Source organism: Pseudophryne corroboree, chromosome 2, assembly GCF_028390025.1.
Source record: "Pseudophryne corroboree isolate aPseCor3 chromosome 2, aPseCor3.hap2, whole genome shotgun sequence".
NCBI lineage: Eukaryota > Metazoa > Chordata > Amphibia > Anura > Myobatrachidae > Pseudophryne > Pseudophryne corroboree.
The window spans coordinates 49,109,688-49,135,212 of NC_086445.1; the positions used below are offsets into that span (position 1 = coordinate 49,109,688).

Here is a 25,525-nt window from a genome sequence, read left to right on the forward strand (position 1 = left end):
CCCCAGGTCCGATGGACCGACCCCAACTAACTCCTTCCCTTTATACGGCAATACTTCCATGTGCCGTATGGGATCTGTATCACCTGACCACTGTCGTGTCCATGACATCTTCTGGGTGATATGGACAACGTACTTATCTTGATGCCAGAGAGCAAATATCCCTCTGTGCATCTCACGTACATATATATAGAATGCATCCTATTAAATGCTCTATATGAATAAAATATTTTCAGTCAGGGAATCCGACCAAGCCAACCCAGCACTGCATCTCCAGGCTGATGGCGATCGCTGGTCGCAGTATAACCACCGTATGTGTGTATATACTTTTTAGGATATCTTTCCAGCTTCCTATCAGCTGGCTCCTTGAGGGCGGCCGTATCTGGAGACGGTAACGCCACTTGATAAGTGTGTGAGCGCCTTATCACCCTAAGGGGTGTTTTCCAACGCGCCCTAATTTCTGGCGGGAAAGGGTATAACGCCAATATTTGCTATCGGGGTAACCCCACGCATCATCACACACTTCATTTTATTTTATCTGATTCAGGAAAAACTACAGGTAGTTTTTTCACTCCCACATAATACCCTTTTTTGTGGTACTTGTAGTATCAGAAATATGCAACACCTCCTTCATTGCCCTTAACGTGTGGCCCTAATGAGAAATACGTTTGTTTATTCACCGTCGACACTGGATTTAGTGTCCGTGTCTGTGTCTGTGTCGACCGACTGAGGTAAATGGGCGTTTTTAACGCCCCTGACGGTGTTTCTGAGACGCCTGGACCGGTACTAATAGTTTGTCGGCCGTCTCACGTCGTCAACCGACCTTGCAGCGTGTTGACATTCTCACGTAATTCCCTAAATAAGCCATCCATTCCGGTGTCGACTCCCTAGAGAGTGACATCACCATTACAGGCAATTTCTCCGCCTCCTCACCAACATCGTCCTCATACATGTCGACACACACGTACCGACACACAGCACACACACCGGGAATGCTCTGACAGAGGACAGGACCCACACTAGCCCTTTGGGGAGACAGAGGGAGAGTTTGCCAGCACACACCAAAACGCTATAATTATATAGGGACAACCTTATATAAGTGTTTTCCCTTATAGCATCTTTATATATATCTCAATATCGCCAAAATCAGTGCCCCCCCTCTCTGTTTTAACCCTGTTTCTGTAGTGCAGTGCAGGGGAGAGCCTGGGAGCCTTCTCTCCAGGCTTTCTGTGAGAGAAAATGGCGCTGTGTGCTGAGGAGATAGGCCCCGCCCCTTTTTCGGCGGGCTCGTCTCCCGCTATTTAGTGAATCTTGGCAGGGGTTAAATATCTCCATATAGCCTCTGGGGCTATATGTGAGGTATTTTTCGCCAAAAAAGGTTTTCATTTGCCTCCCAGGGCGCCCCCCTCCCAGCGCCCTGCACCCTCAGTGACTGCCGTGTGAAGTGTGCTGAGAGGAAAATGGCGCACAGCTGCAGTGCTGTGCGCTACCTTTAGAAGACTGCAGGAGTCTTCAGCCGCCGATTCTGGACCTCTTCTTACTTCAGCATCTGCAAGGGGGCCGGCGGCGCGGCTCCGGTGACCATCCAGGCTGTACCTGTGATCGTCCCTCTGGAGCTGATGTCCAGTAGCCAAGAAGCCAATCCATCCTGCACGCAGGTGAGTTCACTCCTTCTCCCCTAAGTCCCTCGTTGCAGTGATCCTGTTGCCAGCAGGACTCACTGTAAAATAAAAAACCTAAGCTAAACTTTCTCTAAGCAGCTCTTTAGGAGAGCCACCTAGATTGCACCCTTCTCGGCCGGGCACAAAAATCTAACTGGAGTCTGGAGGAGGGTCATAGGGGGAGGAGCCAGTGCACACCACCTGATCGGAAAGCTTTACTTTTTGTGCCCTGTCTCCTGCGGAGCCGCTATTCCCCATGGTCCTTTCAGGAACCCCAGCATCCACAAGGACGATAGAGAAAAAAATATATATATATATATATATTTATATATATATATCTCCAAATATCCATTACTCCCTATTAACTTAAATGTATAAAGGTGCTTTATACTTTCAACTTTCAGGACTGCATTCCCGAAACATTAATAGAACAAATAAACAAATAACTTTTTCAAGTTACCACGGTCCCGGAGTGCCGCCATCACGCTATATATATATATATATATATATATATATATATATATAACATATCCGAAAATTCCCCCTTGCAAATCCTGCGTTTGCCCCTCAAATTTACATCTCTATACATTTACCAAATTATTAACACTCATTTATATGTACATCTGTGAAACTCAGAAACTCCTGTGGGAAGAACGGGTAGAACAGCTAGTTCTATTTACTGACCTCTCACATTATCCTCTTTCTTTGTTATTATATTGATGGCACAAGTAAATGCAGAGCATACGTAATATCGCCCGGGCTCTGCTATTACTTCTACATCCTCCGTACTGGGAAAGTACTGATCCAGCGATTCAGCGATCACAGCAGCAAACTGGAAACAGAAAAGGAAATGTGGTATTAAACATAACATACATGCGATATTGTAAAAGGTCATTCAATTCCCACACCTGTGGGTAAACGTACTAAACATCGAATGTGTTCGATTTTAATCAATCAACATCGATGTCACGTTCCAGGGCCTAATTTGCACATTTATTAACCGACAGATTCTTTTCTAAATTGTAAAAAAAACAAATTGGCCATTATTAAATGTGCGATTTAGACCCTGAAACACGACACAGATCAAAATAAAACAAAATGTATATTTAGAAAAATGTACCCCCCAGAGACTGCACATACATGAATTCAATAGTATACAGTCATATCAGCAATACTCATCAATGGGTCACCGACATCCATGCCACAATAGATCACAAAAGCAGGGCCACAAAGAGATATCCCATAATAAATCAAAAGCCACTGACACTGGGGGTAATTCAGACCAGATCGTAGCAGCAAATTTGTTACCAGTTGGGCAAAACCAAGGGCCTAATTCTGAGTTGATCGCAGCAGCAAATTTGTTAGCAGTTGGGCAAAACCATGTGCACTGCAGGGGGAGCAGATATAACATGTGCAGAGAGAGTTAGATTTGGGTGGGTTATTTTGTTTCTGTGCAGGGTAAATACTGGCTGCTTTATTTTTACACTGCAATTTAGATTTCAGTTTGAACACACCACACCCAAATCTAACTCTCTCTGCACCTTATATCTGCCTCCCCTGCAGTGCACATGGTTTTGCCCAACTGCTAACAAATTTGCTGCTACGATCAACTCTGAATGACCCCCCTTGTCTGAAACTGGTTTGTTGAAAAATTCTAAAAAAGATCCAAAAATGTTTGCCCACAATTGTTAAAACAGAGGGGGTAATTCAGAGTTGTTAGTAGGCCAAAAAGGTTAGCAATTGGGCAAAACCATGTGCACTGCAGGTGGGGCAGATGTAACATGTGCAGAGAGATAGATTTGGGTGGGTTATATTGTTTCTGTGCAGGGTAAATACTGGCTGCTTTATTTTTACACTGCATTTAGATTTCAGTTTGAACACACCTCACATTGGGTCGACCACGTTTGGTCGACATGGTCATTAGGTCAACATGTACTCGGTCGGCATGGAAAAATGTTTTTCACACTTTATAAAGTGAGCCATGCGAGGGAACACGGTGCACTAATTGGGGTTCCCCGTCACTTTACGAAGAAAACGACACCAAAAAAAGTTACAAAACTCAGGTCAACCTTCTTCCATGTGACCTAGCACATATCGACCTAATGACCATGTCGACCTCATGATCATGTCGACCCAATGTATGTCAACCTAACTCATGTCGACCTAATGAACCACACCCAGATAGGTTTATCTGAAAATTGCTCCAAGATCCCATTGATGATTTGATTTCTGCAAGGTTTACAAGTGTAGTAACTGTCTTGGGCCCCAGTGAGGCCCCAAAAAGAGTTTGTACCATGCAGTTCTCGTCTACGCATATTTTTGGCCAACTGTAACTTTAACCTTTTAGGTCAGACAGAACATTAAAAGGCCTACTTTACACTTCTGCTTGCTAGTGTATATTACATTAGCGGAGCAGTGGCTTCTAAGGGGTAGTTGGTAGAACCACTTATATGCGTGTATGAATGTCATTACCTTATATAGGTGTCTATTCATGAAGCAGCGAAAACAGTGGAGAAGTGAGCCAGTGGAGAAGTTGCCCATGACAACCAATCAGCTGCTCTGTATCATTTTATAGTATGCAAGTTATAAATGTTACTTCAGTGATGATTGGTTCTTCTCCACTGGCACACTTCTCCACAGTTTTCACTGCTTCATGAATAGACCCCATGGTGTGAGCAGACAGAGATCCATATTCCATTAGAATGATAACTGCAAGATGGACAGAGGCACTAAGCAGTAGAGGAACTTGTGAGTGGTGTGCCCAGGTGCAAAAATATAATTTGGGCCTCCTTCCTCCACCCCAACCGAAGTTCACAATATGCCACACAGCAATGGGTGACAGGGAGAGGCAGAGAGTGCTAGTGTAAGGCGAGGGGAGATAGAGGGTAACAGGGGGAGACAATGGGTGACAGGGAGAGGGTGAGAGGAAAAGGCAGTGGGTCACAGGGGTACAATCACAATGTCCTGCACTGTTTGGAGAACAGGGGGCATGTACCCTGGTGGGAAAGAAACACAGCAGCCTCTGCTCTGTGTGTGACAGGGGCCCCTTCCCATGCACTTTGTTCAGTTTGACACTCGGTCAAGAAGACTCTGTTAGTTCCAGTTACATCGGGTGTGAGCTGCCTATAATTCACCGACAGCAGGGAGTCATAAAAAAATGTACAGATGTAGCCATGCTCATCTTTGCTGCGATGGGCTTGCTGCACGGCTTGCCAGGCTGCGGCTATTCACAGCCGGCGATTGTAATTAATGGAGCGATCGCCTAGTCGCAGTCTGGCACGCTATGCAGCATCCCATGATGCAGTAATCCGCATTGCAGTAAGAGAAGCATGGCATCTGTGTATGTCTGTAAATTAGAGGCAGTAAAGAACTGTGATCATCAGCACTGATAGGTGGCAGGACTCCTCTATCAGTCCCGCGCACATAAGGTGAGCCCTGCCTCCCTAAGGAAAGGGGCAAGTCTCTCAGGCAGTGGGCCCACCCTGCGCTCTGCACTGGGTCATTCAGTGGGGGGTGTGGGGGGGGGCAGATATCTCACTCAATGCTGGTCTGAGCAGGGGCCCGATGCAATGCACCTGCTGCGCCAATAATAGCTCCACCTCTGGCCCTTAGCAATGTGGGTCAATATCAGTGGCAGATTTTACCTACGAGCTGCAGGACTGCAGCCCACCCCCCCACCCCACGTAAAATCCACCACCTTGATCAGTGTCAGTGAAGCCAGATGCAGTCTGAGACTGCACTGGCAGTGACCTGGTATTGGAAGGAGATGTAGTTATGTGCAGGCAGTCGGCAGACAGCCGGTCACAATACCGACCCCTACATCCCGCCAGCACTAAATCCCGACAGTCGGCATGCCGACTAGCAGGGACTATTCCCCTTGTGGGTGTCCTTGACACCCACAGAGTGGGAATAGAACCTGTGGCGAGCACACAAGGGGCTTCATAGTACTCGCCCCACCCCGCCAGCATTCTGCTGCCGTTATCCTGCGGTCGGTATACTGACTGCCGGGATCACCAGCGCCGGTACAGCATACCCAACCCCTTAGAAGTCCTACCTGTCAGTCACAGACACACAGGGCACTCACATGACAGACTGGGCTGCGATAAGCAGAGAGCTGGCTTCCTGAAGCCACTCCCTACCTTTCAAACAGCCCAATCTGGCTTCTATGGGCTGCAGTCGGTGCAGTCCACAGAAGGGGTTTACGCAGTTGAACCGCGGTGTCTGTGCATGCACCGGTGCTGGCACTTGCCAGATCAATTGCGCAGGTGCGGGGGTAGCAGCAGTCCCCCTCCTAAATGTAAATAGGAGCCGTCGTTGGTCAATATACAGTACCGTATACTGTAGGGAGAGCTTCTTCTCTGCATTCTTTGGGACTCAGCAACTAAGGCAGTGCATGTAACTGTTCTAAACCCGAGTACACACTGGGCGATCATGAAAGGTAGTGAAGATACCATAAGAAAAAATAACCTTCATACTCAATGAGTCGAAAAAAGGTAGATATTTATCATATATGAATACCATGAATGCTTAGCTATAGGTATGACTAGTGTATTAATTGTTATTAGCAGAGTGAAGCAAGTTTTATTAGTTATTTGGGGAATGTGTGATGGTTTCATCCCCACACACCATTTGTTTGTGTAAGTTTTATTGCTTCAAATGGGTGATGGGCTAGGGGAGGGTCCAATCAATCAATGTGCTTACATACACATGTATTTTGGTCTTGATATTAGTGTGTAGTTTAGCTGAATCAGTGTGGCTGAATCAGTGTGGGTTAAAAGATTTCAAAGGGTGAAAATTTCTAAGGATGCCGTTTGTGACTTGGACTTTACCTGGACAGAAACTGAAAGGAAACACCAAATAAATGCAGAAAAAAACCTTCACAAACCAACAATACTTGGACTGCAGCTACAAATGTTAGTCCACTCCTAATATTCTCCAATCCTCACTTACTCAGGATACTATCATACTCACCGACTTTTGGGCTGCTCTCTCCAGGAGAGAGCAGCCGGTCAGCTCAGCAGGGCAGGCGGGCACTGTGGTGATGCGCTGAGGGGGGCGGGCCAGATGCGGAATGGGGGCAGGCCAGAGGCGGAACGGGGGTGTGGTGCTGGATGCGTCATGTAAGCCACGCCCCCGCTGTGTAATGCCGCTATTACCATCATTATACAGCAGGGCGCGTGGCTATGATGACGCGATTCAGCAAGAATCGCGTCATTGCCTGCCCGGACCGCCCACTTTACTCGCTAAGTGGGCGGCCGGGTAGGGGGTGACCCCTGAAATTGGGAGACTTGCCTGCTCTTCCGGGGGGGCCGGGAGGGTCACCCGAATTTCGGGAGCCTCCCGCCCATTCCGGGAGGGTAGGCAAGTATGGATACTATACATACACTTTATGCAAAAACACCTGCAATGCAACTTTGACTCGGACCCTGCAAACACCTGGAAAACAAATGTTTAATTGAGAAGCATTGTGTCAAAGTCGAAAAATATTGCAGAACACACATCACGTACAAACTACACACACATGCCCGCTGCGCGTGCACTTGTTCCGCCGTGCGTGCACATATCCGCAATTTGCGTATGGTCGCTCCCGCGGTCCTGCGCGTGGTATGGGTATTTCCGGCGGAGTTTGTGAACGCATGGAGAGCTATCAAAACATTACATATTTAATCCAAATAGTGCACATTGTACACATAGTCCCCCTGCACCACATCAGAAAGTAACAACAGTTTAAATGATTCCAGAACAAAGGGATTCACCTTTATAGGATAAGAGGGGACAGACTAAGGTTATAAGGTGGTGTTTGGTATCCAGCTGTAGGGTATTTTAAGGGTAACATTCCGGTGTTGGTTTGCGGAAGATCGCATGTTCCTGAGGATAGTTATGTGCAGAAGCAGAATATAGATATAAACTGTATTTACTGTACATTATGTATGCGGTGGGAATCCAGAGGAGACCACCTACAAGAGCAGTGAAAATAGACATCGCCCACCCATTCAAACAGACCTATGACCTCTCCTGTACTGTAAATGACCATCCCTGTGTCCAATGGACAAAGAGATTACAGTATCCATTGTGTTATGTTTTGGATGAAGTGAATAAAGAGAGCCTGCAGCAGGCTTGGTCACACAAGACTCACAACGTTATCTATTTGATTACGGAGGACTGGACTAGGAAGCGCACGCGAATATTCTCATGTATGTACATTGACTGTAGCCATTTACTCTGTTGTATTGTAGTGCATAATTTGTAGTGTAAACCCCCTTTCAGAAATAATCCACTGTGGTGTCGGAACCCAGCGGTAAAATCACAATTGGTGTCGTGTCCTCATTGCCCTGCTAAGGTTTGAAGTGTTTTATCATTACATTGCCCTGCTAAGGTTTAAAGTGTTTTATCATTACATTGCCCTGCTAAGGTTTAAAGTGTTTTATCATTACATTGCACTGCTAAGGCTTAAAGTGTATTCATTATTGTATTGCTTAGCTGTATAAGGTTTAAAAGCGTTATCAATTGGGTGTGTACGCGCTGCGGGTACTTTGTACGGTCAGCGCGGCATTTGTACGCAGAGTCCGTACATTGTACGGGACTCATTACGTAAATAGCGTAAAAGGTATGTAGAGTGCATATTAAGTCTAGCAGCCGCAGCGGCTCCATGGCAAAGGTGTGTTTAAAGGTATAGCTTTATGTTTTAATATAAAATCGACATTATCAATTGGGGGCTCATCCGGGATATGAACCCAGGAATCTTCTTTGCCTTTACAAGCTTACCTGTTACTAAACTCTATGTGATTGGTTTTCAAAAGCTCCCTCTTCATCCTCTTACGTTCACCGACAGGATTACAGTTCAAACGTCACATGCCTACTCGGTCTTTTCAGAGTTCTGCCCAAACCCAGTATATCTCACCAGCATAGGGACACCAGTATCAGTGTGCCTGGACATGCACAAAGGGTGGAGAATGGGAATACTGGTGAAGGGAGACTGTGCATAGATACCGATATACATGATGGTGTGACAGCCTGATGGTGAACGCAAATCTGACAAATTTTATTTTTATTATTTCCCCTCTCTTTTCACTTTCTACAGATGGTTTACTTCACACAACTGATAATACATAACAGTTAAACACATTGAAATGCAAGATTTATGTTCCCTACAGAAAGGTCGCTGACCCGGAGAGAACCCGTGACAAAGAGCAGAGTGTAGAGAACATCGTATCACTGGAGTGTCTGTTCCGGGAAGGTTGAGAGGCAGGACTGTTGAGACGGCACCTGAGCGCGGAGAACAACAAGACCAGAGGCGGTTGTCGCACCAGTTTTGTTTTTATTATTTTCTCCATCTCCCACTACCCTCCTTCTCTCCTTCTCTTTCTCCCCCTTCTCGTTTCCCTTCTCTTCCCTTAACAAGATGGACTTACCCCAAGAGACTGCGTTCCGGGTTTTCCTGTTAATCCTGTTGTTGACCAGGACAGTCTGTTTCGGTGAGGGTCCCAGAGAGGTCGAGAAGGGATCTGGAATGGGTTCTGATGGCGAGGATGGATTTGTAGAATCACAAGAGCAACACATCACTCGAGCAAAGATACACCCACCCGGAAAAGACATCAGCCCTACCCAAGAATGTTTATGTAAATGTTATGTGAATGTATTTTAGATATGTGTCTTATCTTCATCTCTACAACCTTCAGTTAATGACACACATAGTCAACAGGTGATATCCACATATACTAGCACTCACATATGTCCCCCCCCCCATGTATCATCAACTAAATGTGCACCCCATTTGTTGGAACAAGAAGCCGAAAAGAGCTCGGTAGTGTTTGTTGGCCCACTTACAGACCCTTAATACGGGATAAGAAGGATTTAATGTATACTTCGCAATGCCTCGAAGCTTATTTAGAACATCTACGGCACGATGATACATGCCCCTCAGACATGGATTCATACATACATACTTTTTACTGTCCCACTAGGTCATACCTTTCCTACCTACCACTCTCCCCCGATCATCATCTTCTGTAAATATTGTATTGATATTTTTCTGTTTAGTAATTAGATAGTGGCAGTTATTGTTGACTGCCAAAGGGTGGACTGTCAAAGTCGAAAAATATTGCAGAACACATGTCACGTACAAACTACACACACATGTCCGCTGCGCGTGCACTTGTTCCGCCGTGTGTGCACATATCCGCAATTTGCGTATGGTCGCTCCCGCGGTCCTGCGTGTGGTATGGGTATTTACGGCGGAGTTTGTGAACGCATGGAGAGCTATCAAAACATTACATATTTAATCCAAATAGTGCACATTGTACACATAGTCCCCCTGCACCACGTCAGAAAGTAACAACAGTTTAAATGATTCCAGAACAAAGGGATTCACCTTTATAGGATAAGAGGGGACAGACTAAGGTTATAAGGTGGTGTTTGGTATCCAGCTGTAGGGTATTTTAAGGGTAACATTCCGGTGTTGGTTTGCGGAAGATCGCATGTTCCTGAGGATAGTTATGTGCAGAAGCAGAATATAGATATAAACTGTATTTACTGTACATTATGTATGCGGCGGGAATCCAGAGGAGACCACCTACAAGAGCAGTGAAAATAGACATCGCCCACCTATTCAAACAGACCTATGACCTCTCCTGTACTGTAAATGACCATCCCTGTGTCCAATGGACAAAGAGATTACAGTATCCATTGTGTTATGTTTTGGATTAAGTGAATAAAGAGAGCCTGCAGCAGGCTTGGTCACACAAGACTCACAACGTTATCTATTTGATTACGGAGGACTGGACTAGGAAGCGCATGTGAATATTCTCACGTATGTACATTGACTGTAGCCATTTACTCTGTTGTATTGTAGTGCATAATTTGTAGTGTAAACCCCCTTTCAGAAATAATCCACTGTGGTGTCGGAACCCAGCGGTAAAATCACAATTGGTGTCGTGTCCTCATTGCCCTGCTAAGGTTTAAAGTGTTTTATCATTACATTGCCCTGCTAAGGTTTAAAGTGTTTTATCATTACATTGCCCTGCTAAGGTTTAAAGTGTTTTATCATTACATTGCACTGCTAAGGCTTAAAGTGTATTCATTATTGTATTGCTTAGCTGTATAAGGTTTAAAAGCGTTATCAATTGGGTGTGTACACGCTGCGGGTACTTTGTACCGTCAGCGCGGCGTTTGTACGCAGAGTCCGTACATTGTACGGGACTCATTACGTAAATAGCGTAAAAGGTACGTAGAGTGTATATTAAGTCTAGCGGCCGCAGCGGCTCCATGGTAAAGGTGTGTTTAAAGGTATAGCTTTATGTTTTAATATAAAATCGTCATTATCAATTGTTAATGAAGTAACACTGACTTGCGGTTTGCTAACACTGTGTAATTTTCCATCTAACAGCAGCAAAATATTTGACTTACTGTTAACCTGTCGTCAATAACCATATTTTAAATACTTGCAAATCGTATTTATTTCTGCAAATTTCACTGCTCTCTCATTCAGCCACCACTCCTCCTCCTATTCTCATTTTACTACCACTATTTACCGCATCCACACTATGGCCAGGCTGGCAACATTCCCCATTAATCCTTGTCTTCCTAATCCTTTATTCTGTCCCCTGGTACCACCTCTATCCCTCTCTCCCAGTCTCCTAAATCTCATCCTCTCTCCTCTCCTCTGTCTACCATCCTCTTCTTCTGTTTCCCCATTGCAATTTACTTCTGCCCCTTCACACCCTTTCTACCCCACCACTCAACCCTGCTCTCTCCCTCCACTGCCTGTCACCTCACCTCTCCTCCACCATTATCATACTGCACTCCCTCCCTGCCTCACTCCTGCAGTCTCCCTTCCTAGCCAAGGCCCCAGCACCATCGTTACACCCTCTTTATCCCTTCCTTCCACATTAATCTTACCTCAACGCTACAGCAATTCTGATAATCTCATTCACATCTCTCCCGCAAAGTCCTATCCCCTATCCTGTGCCCTCTGGAAAACCAGATCTGTTTGCAACAAACTGGCCCCCACTCATGACCTTTCATTTCCAACTCCCTGCACCTCCTGGCCATTACAGAAACCTGGATTACTCCCTATGACACCACTTCTCCTGCTGCTCTCTCTGCTGGGGGCCTCACATTTTCACACACACCCCGACCCGGGGGTCGCCATCGGGGTGGTGTTGGGATCCTTTTACCCTCTAGTTACTCCTACCAACACATACCACCAGAACCTTACATTCTCTATATTTGAGGTCCATGCAATAAGCCTCTACCAACCTACTAATCTTCGAGTTGCTGTCATTTACCGTCCTCCTGGCATTTCCTCCAAATTCCTCGACAACTTTGCTTCCTGGCTACCTCACTTCCTCTCTACTGACATTCCCTCCATTATTCTAGGTGATTTCAACATCCCTATCGATAAACCTACAAAATCACCTGCCTCTAAACTCCTTAACCTCACATCTTCACTTGGTCTCTCCCAGTGGACCACCTCACCCTCCCATGTGAACGGGAGCTCACTGGATCTTGTTTTCACTCCCCGCTCTGATATTTATGATTTCTCCAATTCCCCTTTTCCCTTCTCTGACCATCACCTGCTCTCTTTCAACTTATCTATCTCTGCTTCCCCATCTCTCCCTCCTATGGCTACCATCACTAAGCGTAACATTGAGGCTATTGACACCTCATCCCTATCCTCCCTGTTTGACTCGCTTCTCTCTCCTCTTCTCTCTTGCACATGCCCTGAACAAGTCACATCCCTATACAATGCATCTCTTACTTCTGCCCTTGACTCCGCCAACCACTATTCACCCTCACAGATCAACACCTCAACCCTGGCACACCAAATGTACCAGATATCTTCAAAAATGCTCACATACTGCCGAGCGACAGTGGAAGAAATCACGCTCTAAAGCAGGCTTCCTCCATTTCAAATTTATGCTCTCATCCTTCAGTACAGCCCTTTCCCTCGCTAAACAATCATACTTCAAAATCCTCATCTCTACCCAGTCTTCCAACCCCCGGTGCCACTGTTAACTCCCTCCTCTGCCCACCACCACCTCCTCTCCCTTCCTCATTGTCTGCGCTTGACTTTGCCACTTATTTCACATCCAAGACTGACTCCATACGTCAGGACATCACATCCCACCAGACCAGCAACCAGCCACCACCCATCCCTTGCTACCCCTCCCCTTCCCTCTTACCAACTCTGACATCTTTCTCCCATGTATCTGGCGAGGAAGTCATGGCCCGCATTCATTCCTCCCCCCACAACCTCCCCACTTGACCCTATCCCCTCCCACCTCCTCCGCTACCTCTCTCCTTCTGCCTGTTCCCATCTTGCACACCTTCTCAATTTCTCCTTCTCCCTCTCATCAGGCACTGTCCCCCCTGCCTTCAAGCATGCTCTTGTCTCTCCTATTCTTAAAAAACCTATCCAAACTCTCTCCAACTATCGACCCATCTCTCTCCTCCCTTTTGCCTCCAAACTTTTTGAGCGTATTGTCTATAATCGCCTCACTGCCTTTCTTTCCTCTCACTCACTGCTTGACCCATTCCAGTCTGGTTTCCGTTCTCTCCACTCCACTGAAACTGCCCTCGCAAAAGTCTGCAATGACCTCCATGCAGCCAAATCTAAGGGCCACTACTCTCTGCTTATTCTTCTTGACCTCTCTGCTGCTTTTGACACTGTGGACCACCCTCTCCTTCTGCAAATCCTTCACTCACTTGGTCTGCATGAATCTGCCCTCTCCTGGCTGTCCTCCTACTTCTAAGATCATTCCTTCTCTGTCTCCTCTCATGATGCTACCCCCCCCCACTTCCACTAACTGTTGGTGTCCCCAAGGCTCTGTTCTTGGTCCTCTCCTTTTCTCTCTCTATACGTCCTCTTTAGGTGAACTCATTAGTTCTTTTAACGTCCAATACCACCTCTATGCTGATGACACTCAAATCTACCTCTCCTCCCCTGATCTCTCCCCCGCTCTCCTCACTCGTACCTCCAACTGTTTTTCTGCTATCTCTTCCTGGATGTCCCAGCGCTTTCTAAAATTCAACATGTCATCTTCCCACCCTCCCGCACAACCTCACCTTCCACAATCTCATTATCCATTGATGGCATGACTATCTCCCATAGCCCCCAAGTACGCTGTCTTGGCGTAATCCTTGACTCCTCCCTCTCCTTCAAACCGCACATTCAGCACCTCTCACAAACTTGTTATTTTCACCTCAAAAACTTTTCCAAGATCAAGCCTTTTCTCACCCAGGATGCCACTAAGATCATTATTCAGTCACTGATTATTTCCAGGCTGGACTACTGTAATCTCCTCCTAACTGGCCTCCTCTATCCTCAATGCTGCTACCCGGCTCATCTTCCTCACCAAACGCACTACATCCACCTCCCCTCTCCTACAAGTCCTTCACTATCTTCCCTTTCAGAATCCAATTCAAACTTCTCAAACTCACTTACAAAGCACTCACCCACTCCTCTCCCATTTACATCTGACCTTATCTCCCTTTACTCTCCTACCTGTCCGCTTCGCACTGCTAATGCATGCCGACTCTCCTGTCTTCTGATTACTTCCTCCCACTCCATCTCCTAGATTTTTCACGTGCTACTCCCTTTCTCTGGAATTCTTTACCTCTCACCCCTTAGACTCTCCACCTCTCTACAAAACTTCAAACGGGCTCTTAAGACCCACTTCTTTACCAAACCCAGCCAAATCTCATCCTATCCCTCTGTTCCACGCTCCATATGCACCCCATCTGTATCACCCCTGTCTGTCTACCCCTCCCTTTAGAATGTAAGCTCTCACGAGTAGGGCCCTCTTCCCTCATGTGCTTATCCTTTTCTTACTTTAATAATCCTCAACTGCCCAGATCCCGCAGTTTTGGGGGTTTTTTGCCACCTTTAAACTTCTTTATGTCGTTTACTGGTGTAGTTATAATAATAATAATAATATTCCATTGTTATACTGGTAAAAAAAAATATATGTATAGAGTATTGTGTTATAAACTCCAATGGACAAACAGATAGATCCATGGTTATCTTGGCTTCTTTGCTGTGCCTAGGCACACCATGTTTTATTTACATAAACCCTTCATCTATTGTTCTCAGCTGTAATACAATACATAGAGAACAATACAGCAGGGAATTAAATCATTACAGCAAGGGATTACGTCCGACTGCCCAGTCTCAGTTAATCCTATTAAAGGCCAAGATAAACATGGACCCATCTGTATAAGTAAAAATATATAAATAAAATTACGAATATATATATATATGATGGCTACTACTTCCGTAACCCATATGATATCGGGGAGTATTTTATACATATTTGTATATTATATCCATGACAAAAATAGAAAATTACAAAAAGAGGAGGATCCCCAAAGTATGGCACCTTTATTTTGCACAGGTCCTTTATATAACTGTATTAAGATCCATTGATTCATGCAACCCATTAGGGTGGAGCGTATTTAACCGGAAAATCCAGTAAACTTCCTGTTTACATAATCTGCCAAATCTATCCCATCCACAGATTGTGGTAGGTGTATGTTCCAACCCTATTAACCTTACGGAATATGGGACTCCTTGATGTTTTTCAGAAAAGTGTCTAGAGACTCTGGTTTTGGAGTTTATTAGTGATGTTCCTACGATGTTCCATAAATCTCACTTTTAGACTGGTGGTTCTACCCACATACTGTACTTTGAGCCACAACCACATTCTAATAAGTAAATGATCCAATTTGTTTTGCAGTTGATAAAGCTTTTTATGGAATATTCCGTCGCATCTGTAGTTATAGCGACTGTCTTCATTTTGTTTACTACATGAGAACACGTGGTACAGTACATCTTGATTTTCCACATGTAAAGAATCATGGAGGTCAGAAAGGTAACTGTTTCACTTTTTATTGCACTTCGTGCTAGGATAGTTATTTAGTAACCTATTTTTCTTGAACATAATTTGAGGATCTGCGGTGAGATCTTTTAAAATAGGGTCATGCTTAAGAATTCCCTAGTTTTGATTCACAATATGTCTTATTTCTCCTGAGTGATTATTATAGTTGGATATAAAGGCTATATTGCCTGTATTAGATGGTTATTTAGTTTCTCTGTAGGAATTAATAAAGAATCCCTGTCAACTTCTTGATAAGAATTGTCCAGGATAGCCTCTAGATCTAAAAGAGTCCAACATGGCCTCTAGATCTAAAAGATGGCATTGATGCCTACTTCCTTGATATCATTGGAGGTTCCTATATGGTCATTTATTGCTTCTAGGGTCAGATTTAGGTAGTTGATCTTTAACCTATCAAAAGTGTGTGAAAAATTTGAATTAAACATGTTGGTGCTGAGAGATGAAACAAACTGAAGAGCAGTGTCAAGGTTCCAAACCCAAATAATAAATAGATCATCAATGTAATGGCCATAGAGGACCAGGTGCACTGCAAGGTCATTTCCCCATAACAGTTGTTCTTCCACCTTCCCCTTATAGAGGTTGGCATAACTTGGCGCAAACCTGGTCCCGATGGCCGTTCCCATGACTTGAAGATAAGTGTCAGAAAGAAAATAATTGTGTTTAAGATGAAAGGAAATAGAATTGAGCAGAAAATCTCTATGACCTTCTGAGAGGTCACTGTCTTTATCCAACTGATCGCAAATACTTTGTATTCCCAATGTGTGTGGGATATTACTATATATCTGGATGCAAGTTTTGGCCATGCGCCTAGTGGGAATATGAGAAAAATGAGAGTTTGCATGTTTATGCCAATGGTGCAAGTAGAATTTTTTTCTTAGTGGTACTGATAGTAAAAATGGGCATGATCATGTGTCATGAGGGGGTGTGGTCACACAAAACTAGGGAAGTTGCTACATGACAATAGGGGCATGGCCACATTATGCCACACACCGTAATGCCCCTTACACATTATTCCAAACACTGTAAAGCCCATTACACATTATGCCACACACGTAATGCTTATTACACATTATGCCACACACTGTAATGCTTATTACACTTTATGCCACACACCATAATGCCCATTACACATTATGCCATACACTGTATTGCCCATTACACATTATGCCACACACTGTAATGCCTTACATATTATACCACACACTATAATGCCTATTACATATTATGCCATACACAGTTATGCCACTTACACCAATTTATGTCCCACACACAAGAATGACCCTTATACATTATTCCCCAGTGGTGGGCTACCATATTTCTTAATGGTACTCCGTACCACCCCATACCACCCTACTTTCAGCACTGGTTCTCGCTCACTATTACATGTGGAAGTTGTAGAAAACTGACAGTTTTGCGCTAAACTCACATTTTTTTAGAACTCACACCTTAATACATTTTGCCCATAGTCTTGCCAACAATAAACAAGGCTACAGGGACACTTAGGGGGATATTCAATTGCTTGAAAAGATAGTTGGGTGTCTGTTTTTTCCTATCTAATAGACAGGTAAAAACAGACACCCAACCGAGTTTTCAAACATTTGAATTCCCCCCTTAAAGACATAAATGTCAAACTTCCTTGATCAAGTATGAAGAACATTTATTTGCCTGAATGTGGGTGTGTAAAGTAGGTGACCACTTCCTGGTGACTACATGTGATACACCCAATACATCTACAGAACACTGGTGCTTCAGATAAGAAATTACCAGGAAGGGAACTTCCATAATCAGTGATGTCATTATGAACCAGGGCATCCCTCAAATTTCTTCCTCTCCTTGGCCCTGCCTATGTGGGCAAGACTATGTAGTTTTTTTTTATTATTTAAGCATATCACGTCATGTAATGTACAGAATGAATTTGTACAGCGCTATAAAGTTAATATTGTAAGAAAACAACGATCACAAATAATAAGTTGAAGAATGCAGCAGAAAACATCTATATCGAGGAGCAGACTTATACAATAGTTGATTATAGATGTACTAAATTTCTGAATAAAAATGTTACATTTGCCAAAATCAGTATCGGGCGCTCTCGTTTGATTCCGACCGTTAACAATAAGAATACATTGAGATTTATTGTACAAGGTACACATTGATATTATATGAAATATAATACAGGTTGAGTATCCCATATCCAAATATTCCGAAATACGGAATATTCCGAAATACGGACTTTTTTGAGTGCGAGTGAGATAGTGAAACCTTTGTTTTTTGATGGCTCAATGTACACAAACTTTGTTTAATACACAAAGTTATTAAAAATATTGTATTAAATGACCTTCAGGCTGTGTGTATAAGGTGTATATGAAACATAAATGAATTGTGTGAATGTAGACACACTTTGTTTAATGCACAAAGTTATAAAATATATTGGCTAAAATTACCTTCAGGCTGTGTGTATAAGGTGTATATGTAACATAAATGTATTCTGTGCTTAGATTTAGGTCCCATCACCATGATATCTCATTATGGTATGCAATTATTCCAAAATACGGAAAAATCCCATATCCAAAATACCTCTGGTCCCAAGCATTTTGGATAAGGGATACTCAACCTGTATGTGACACTCACTGTTCATATCTTGGTAATTTCTGTAAAGTCAGGGTGTTGACATGGTAATTGGGGGGTCACCATCCAGTATTCTCAGGCCATACCAATTAGTCAAGTGTAAGCTATTATGAATGGTCTTATATGTTGAGAGAGGTAACTGTACAACATACTGTAGTTCTCCCACGTACTTTTCTTTATTAAACATGGTCTCCTCCCAGTCCATTCAAAAAATATGGCGGAGTTTTTCTTTTTATATAAGGAAAAAGAGGTGTGGCTAGGGTGTATCCAGTTTCCACTTTAGTGTCACGTTGAGATTTTGGGGGAATCCAAATATAGGCCATTTTGGAGAAGAGGGGACATAATTAATTAGCGAGATCTCTGCATTCTGTTTAATCCTTAGCCAAAAAACCCTAACGATGGGGCAATCCCACAAGGAGTGATATAAGTCGGCTAAACCCCTTTGGGACATCTGTTTTAGGGGATTAGTCCCATTTGGAATTGCCTGTTAGGGGATAGGTAAGATCTGTGTATGACACTGTAGAACAGCTCTTGGTTTGTATTAGCTGATGAAAGCTTACAAGAGACATTAAAAAAGTGCAAAAGATCTTGAGTCAAAAAGGTGGGAAAACGGACTAGCCTTTGGCTCATCCCTAATTGGGATAAAGTGTGGTCAAAGGTTTTTTCCAAAGTTATGTAGTAGTGAGATATGGCTTTTTTGTGAGAAGGACCTCATCTTATAAAATAACTCTGGTGGCAGGGATCAGACATTATATACTGCAGCCCAGACACCCCCTCCCCCTGACGGGGGGTTAAACTGAGCCGTGGACAATACTGACCGATTCCCCCACCCCTGTGTGCCACCGCCGGAGTATACAGTGAGCCGCGTGGACTGTAATGTCCGATCCCCGCCACCAGAGTTACAGTGAGTGAATGCAGCCGAACAACTGAGCCACGGGCTCACTGTCCTGAAGGGAAGGGAGTTGTCAGCGCTCAATGTAACTCCAGCGGACAGGGATGATGGGGAGGGGGATCGAACATTATAGTCTGCGCGGCTCACTGTCACTGTATACTCCGGCAGCGGCATGGGTGGGGGGGATCGGGCAGTATTGTCCGCCGTTCAGTTTAACCGCCCGTCAGGGGGAGGGGGTATCTGGGCTGCAGTATAAGCTCAAGGCAGTGATGATGGGTGAGATCGGGGATTGCTGCCTGCAGCTGCACAGCACACCAAAACTATGGGTGTTGCCGGCAGTACTGCGCCCACAGTGCATATGCGCTGTGTGCAAGGCACCGCCGGCACACACCTAGTTACAGCTCTGCAATGAGGTATCGCAGTTGAGATACGTGCCTATATCGTACAATATCAGGAAAATTTATGCTTCCATTTTGACTGGTTTGGCATAACTGGAGTAGACTGATACGAGCTCTTTTCCCCTTCCAAATAAAGGAACGAAATTGAGCATTCTTTTTTTGACGTCCCTTTGAGTCAACAAAAAAGGTATCATATATAGTAGTCTGGGAAAAGTGATCAGTTTAATCAAGTTTGCTTTGCCCAGATATGACAGGATTAGATGTTCCTAGCCCTTAAGTTCAGCGGTAATGCCCTAAATTGCATTGGTGATGTTGTGTTTTTACAGATCAGCAGGGTTCCTGGTTAAGGTTAGTCCTAAATAAGTCAGAAAAGAAGAGGCCCAATTTATAGGAATTGCACAGCTCCATGTGAGAATATGGGTACCCGGGCCTAAAAGCATACCCACTGATTTATCTGCATTTATTACCAGTCCAGAGACGCTGCAGTAAACCAAAATTTTGTTCAAGATAGGTGATAAGTAAACGCTAGGTTTATTGATATATAGTAGAAGGTCGTCCGCGATAATTTAGAGTTTGTGTGAAACCAATATGAATAACTCGAAAAGCTGTACATTTCTGAAGGGGTGTCGTATGAGTGGCCGGTGGCCGGGATCCCGACCGTCGGCATACCGAGAGCTGGGCAATCACTAATGAGCCCCTTGCGGGCTCGCTGTGGGCACGGTGGCGCACTACGCATGCCACGCTCTTTATTCTCCCTCCAGGTCGTGGACCCCCAAGAGGGAGAATATATGTCGGCATGCCGGCAGTCGGCATGCCGGCGCCGGTATGCTGGTCGCCAGGATCCCGGGCGGCATACTAAAGACCACCCCCTCAGAAGGATCCTTAGCTATGGATCGATTGACAAGTTAAAGAGTAAGGGAGAGAGAGGGCATCCCTGACGTGTGCCTCTGTGTAAAAATAATTTCTCACCCCGCAATCCATTGACTAAAAGCGAGGTGACCGGGGAGCGAATAAAAAAAAAAGAGATTGCTCTATATTCGAATGCTCTACATTCTAATACCAAGAACATGTGTGGCCAAAACACTTTATCAAATGCTTTGTGTGTGTCCAGGCCTAGAAGCATATTATTTAAGTTAGTGGTCTGCACTGAGGACATTGTCGCTGCAACCGCTGATCTAATCACCCATACCAAGTGTCTACCCGCAATTGATGGTAAGTCAGTAAGGCTGGCAGGATGGCTTGTAGTCAATTAGCCAATATCTTAGCTAGGATTTTAAAATCAGCATTTAATAACGTGATTGGTCTATAAGAGCCAAACAGTTGGGGATCTCTGCCCGGTTTTGGCAATAAAATTGTATGGGATTCAATAAAATTGGTTTAAGAAGGAGAGTCCCTATATATTGTCTGGTAGAGCTTATGCATTGCCGGTAAGATATTGTCGTGTAGTCATTTGTATTAATTGCCACACAGACCATCGGGGCCTGGAGCTTTACAGAATGCTAGGCCTTTAAAAACTTGGGAGATTTCCTCCATAATGACAGCTCCATGGAGTCGATCTAGTTGCGCTTGCGACAATTGTGGGAGACGGGCCTCCTGAAGTAACCGGTCATGAAGGTCTACATCTATGTCCTGAGCAGAATATAAATCAGAATAGTAATCGTGAAACAACTTCAGGATGCGTCTGGAGCCTGTGACAGTAGTGCGATTAATAGGATGTTTAATGGCTGTTATATGAGTCCTAGTTTCCCATGGATGGGACATAGTAGCTAACAGCCTGCCAGCCTTGTTTCTCCATCTATAATATTTATGTTTGTAAATCTTCAACTAGTTCTTAGCTTGGGTTTAAGGAAATTTTCTAGCAGCTATCTAGCTTGTTTATAAGCGTCCCGTGTCTGCTCCCCTGGAGCTGAAGAGTATGCCACTAAGCTAGATGAGACAATTTTTCTGAGACAATTGTACATATCTGCAGATTCTTTTTGGCCATATAACTTATAATATGACCCCTCATGACTGCCTTCGAAGACTCCCAAAATAGAGGAGGAGAGTCCCACTGTTTGATAATATCGTCCACATACTCATCTTGTTTTGAGAAAATGCTTAATGTCTTCAGAGGAAGTCAGATGAGATGGGAATCTCCAAATGCGGTCCACTGTTGGAGCACACGGGAGGCTAAGTACTAATAAGATAGGGGCGTGGTCCGAAATAATAATATCATGCAGCTACGAATTGAGAAGATGATTCTTTAAGATATCTGAGGTTAAGAAGCAATCTATTCTCGAAAAAGATCTATGTACCCCCGAATAAAAAGTTAAATATTTATCTAGAGGATTAAGTAGACGCCGTGGGTCTAATAAGTGAAGTGCTACAGTGAAAGATGAGACTATTGGGGAGAGTGTTGGTTGTTAGCTGGGGGGACTTATCCATAAAAGGGTCTGCCACCGTGTTAAAGTCACCTCCTGTTATCAGATGGAAGTTGTCCCGATGTGTTAAGGTTTGAAGCAGACTATGGAAAAATAGTTGGGTGTCTACATTTGGTGCGTAAATGTTAACCAAAGTATAATTTGAGCTGTAAATAGAGATGTCTATTACTATGAACATCCCATCTGGGTCCATGACCTGATTATGTATAGTAACTGGTAAAGATCTACAAAATAAAATGGCAATGCCCCAGGACTTGGATCGATACAGTGGTCTAACCAAGGAGCACGAAGAGATGAGTTATCACCAATTTTCCAATGAATCTCTTGGAGAAACACATCAGGCTTAAATTTGCGAAGGTGTGTTACAATGCATTTACGTTTAACCAGACTGTTAGCTCCTCCAACATTCCAAGATAATACAGATGGAGCCTCGCTTATCTATGCTATATATGGCATTAGTCCCGATCACGTAGTTGCAGTGTGCCTGGGTGCAAAGGCGTCGTGCCTAGTTGTAAGGAGGCTTACAGAGCTTATCATGGCGTTTGGCGTTACAGGTTAGTGTAATACCTGCGATCATCCACCAGATGTTGCTTTTCAAAATCACTATTGCGCATGCGTGTGTTATCCATTGAAATACAGTACACCATAGCGCAAGAACTACTTTACTGTAGAGATGTGCACCGGAAATTTTTTGGGTTTTGTGTTTTGGTTTTTGATTCGGTTCCGCGGCCGTGTTTTGGATTCGGATGCGTTTTGGCAAAACCTCCCTGAAAAATTTTTGCGGATTCGGGTGTGTTTTGGATTCAGGTGTTTTTTTTCAAAAACCCCTCAAAAACAGCTTAAATCATAGAATTTGGGGGTAATTTTGGTCCCATAGTATTATTAACCTCAATAACCATAATTTCCACTCATTTCCAGTCTATTCTGAACACCTCACACCTCACAATATTATTTTTAGTCCTAAAATTTACACCAAGGTCGCTGGATGACTAAGCTAAGCGACCCAAGTGGGCGGCACAAACACCTGGCCCATCTAGGAGTGGCACTGCAGTGTCAGACAGGATGGCACTTAAAAAAATTAGCCCCAAACATCACATGATGCAAAAATAAATAAAATAAAAAAAGAGGTGCAAGATGGAATTGTCCTTGGGCCCTCCCACCCAGCCTTATGTTGTATAAACAGGACATGCACACTTTAACAAACCCATCATTTCAGCCACAGGGTCTGCCACACGACTGTGACTGAAATGACTGGTTGGTATGGGCCCCCACCAAAAAAGAAGCAATCAATATCTCCTTGCACAAACTGGCTGTACAGAGGCAAGATGTCCACCTCCTCCTCATCGTCCGATTCATCACCCCTTTCACTGTGTACATCCCCCTCCTCATAGAGTATTAATTCGTCCCCACTGGAATCCACCATCTCAGGTCCCTGTGTACTTTCTGGAGGCAATTGCTGGTGAATGTCTCCACAGAGAAATTGATTATAATTCATTTTGATGAACATCATCTTCTCCACATTTTCTGGAAGTAACCTCGTACGCCGATTGCTGACAAGGTGACCGGCTACACTAAACACTCTTTCGGAGTACACACTGGAGGGGGGGCAACTTAGGTAAAATAAAGCCAGTTTGTGCAAGGGCCTCCAAATTGCCTCTTTTTCCTGCCAGTATGCGTACGGACTGTCTGACGTGCCTACTTGGATGCGGTCACTCATATAATCCTCCACCATTCTTTCAATGGTGACAGAATCATATGCAGTGACAGTAGACAACATGTCAGTAATCGTTGGCAAGTCCTTCAGTCCGGACCAGATGTCAGCACTCGCTCCAGACTGCCCTGCATCACCGCCAGCAGGTGGGCTCGGAATTCTTAGCCTTTTCCTCGCAGCCCCAGTTGCGGGAGAATGTGGAGGAGCTGTTGACGGGTCACGTTCCGCTTGACTTGACAAGTGTCTCACCAGCAGGTCTTTGAACATGTGCAGACTTGTGTCTGCCGGAAAGAGAGATACAACGTAGGCTTTAAACCTAGGATCGAGCACGGTGGCCAAAATGTAGTGCTCTGATTTCAACAGATTGACCACCCGTGAATCCTGGTTAAGCAAATTAAGGGCTCCATCCACAAGTCCCACATGCCTAGCGGAATCGCTCCGTTTTAGCTCCTCCTTCAATCTCTCCAGCTGCTTCTGCAAAAGCCTGATGAGGGTAATGACCTGACTCAGGCTGGCAGTATCTGAACTGACTTCACGTGTGGCAAGTTCAAAGGGTTGCAGAACCTCGCACAACGATGAAATCATTCTCCACTGCGCTTGAGTCAGGTGCATTCCCCCTCCTTTGCCTATATCGTAGGCAGATGTATAGGCTTGAATGACCTTTTGCTGCTCCTGCATCCTCTGAAGCATATAGAGGGTTGATTTCCACCTCGTTACCACCTCTTGCTTCAGATGATGGTGGGGCAGGTTCAGGAGTGTTTGATGACGCAGTGGCTGAATGCCGAAAGTAGCCCGCAATTCTTCGGGCCACCGACAGCATCTCTTGCACGCCCCTGTCGTTTTTTAAAAAATTCTGCACCACCAAATTCAATGTATGTGCAAAACATGGGACGTGCTGGAATTTGGTCACATGTAATGGACGCACAATATTGGTGGCGTTGCCCAAAGTCACAAATCCCCAGGAGAGTCCAATTGGGGTAAGCCATTCTGCGATGATGTTCCTCAGTTTCCGTAAGAGGTTGTCAGCTGTGTGCCTCTTATGGAAAGCTGTGATACAAAGCGTAGCCTGCCTAGGAACGAGTTGGCGTTTGCGAGATGCTGCTACTGGTGCCGCCGCTGCTGTTCTTGCTGTGGGAGGCAATACATCTACCCAGTGGGCTGTCACAGTCATATAGTCCTGAGTCTGCCCTGCTCCACTTGTCCACATGTCCGTGGTTAAGTGGACATTGTGTACAACTGCATTTTTTAGGACACTGATGACTCTTTTTCTGATGTCTGTGTACATTCTCGGTATTGCCTGCCTGGAGAAGTGGAACCTAGATGGTATTTGGTACCGGGGACAGTACCTCAAGCAATTCTCTAATTCCCTGTGAATTAACGGTGGATACCGGACACACGTTTAACACCAACACAGCTGCCAAGACCTGAGTTATCCGCTTTGCAGCAGGATGACTGCTGTGATATTTCATCTTCCTCGCAAAAGACTGTTGGACAGTCAATTGCTTACTGGAAGTAGTACAAGTGGTCTTCCGACTTCCCCTCTGGGATGCCGATCGACTCCAAGCAGCAACAACAGCAGCGCCAGCAGCAGTAGGCGTTACACTCAAGGATCCATCGGAGGTATCCCAATTAGGAGAGGACTCGTCAGACGTGATATGGCCTGCAGGACTATTGGCGTTCCTGTCTAAGGAGGAAATTGACACTGAGGGAGTTGGTGTTGTGATTTGCAGGAGCTTGGGTACAAGAGGAAGGGATTTAGTTGTCAGTGGACTGCTTCCGCTGTAACCCAAAGTTTTTTATCTTGTCAATGACTTCTGATGAATGCGCTCCAGGTAACGTATAAGGGAGGATGTTCCTAGGTGGTTAACGTCCTTACCCCTACTTATTACAGCTTGACAAAGGCAACACACGGCTTGACACCTGTTG

At 44.7% G+C, this 25,525-nt stretch overlaps 1 protein-coding gene across 2 annotated transcripts in view; it reads right to left on the reverse strand.

Moving 5' to 3' along the window:
- The window catches only part of LOC134997274 (antizyme inhibitor 2-like), a 152,396-nt gene that overhangs the window by 52,230 nt on the left and 74,641 nt on the right, over positions 1-25,525 (reverse strand). For both annotated transcript variants that reach the window (XM_063951262.1, XM_063951263.1), the window contains exon 7: positions 2,343-2,490. In XM_063951262.1, the coding sequence (XP_063807332.1) occupies positions 2,343-2,490 (148 nt within the window). The remainder of the gene's footprint in view (positions 1-2,342; positions 2,491-25,525) is intronic.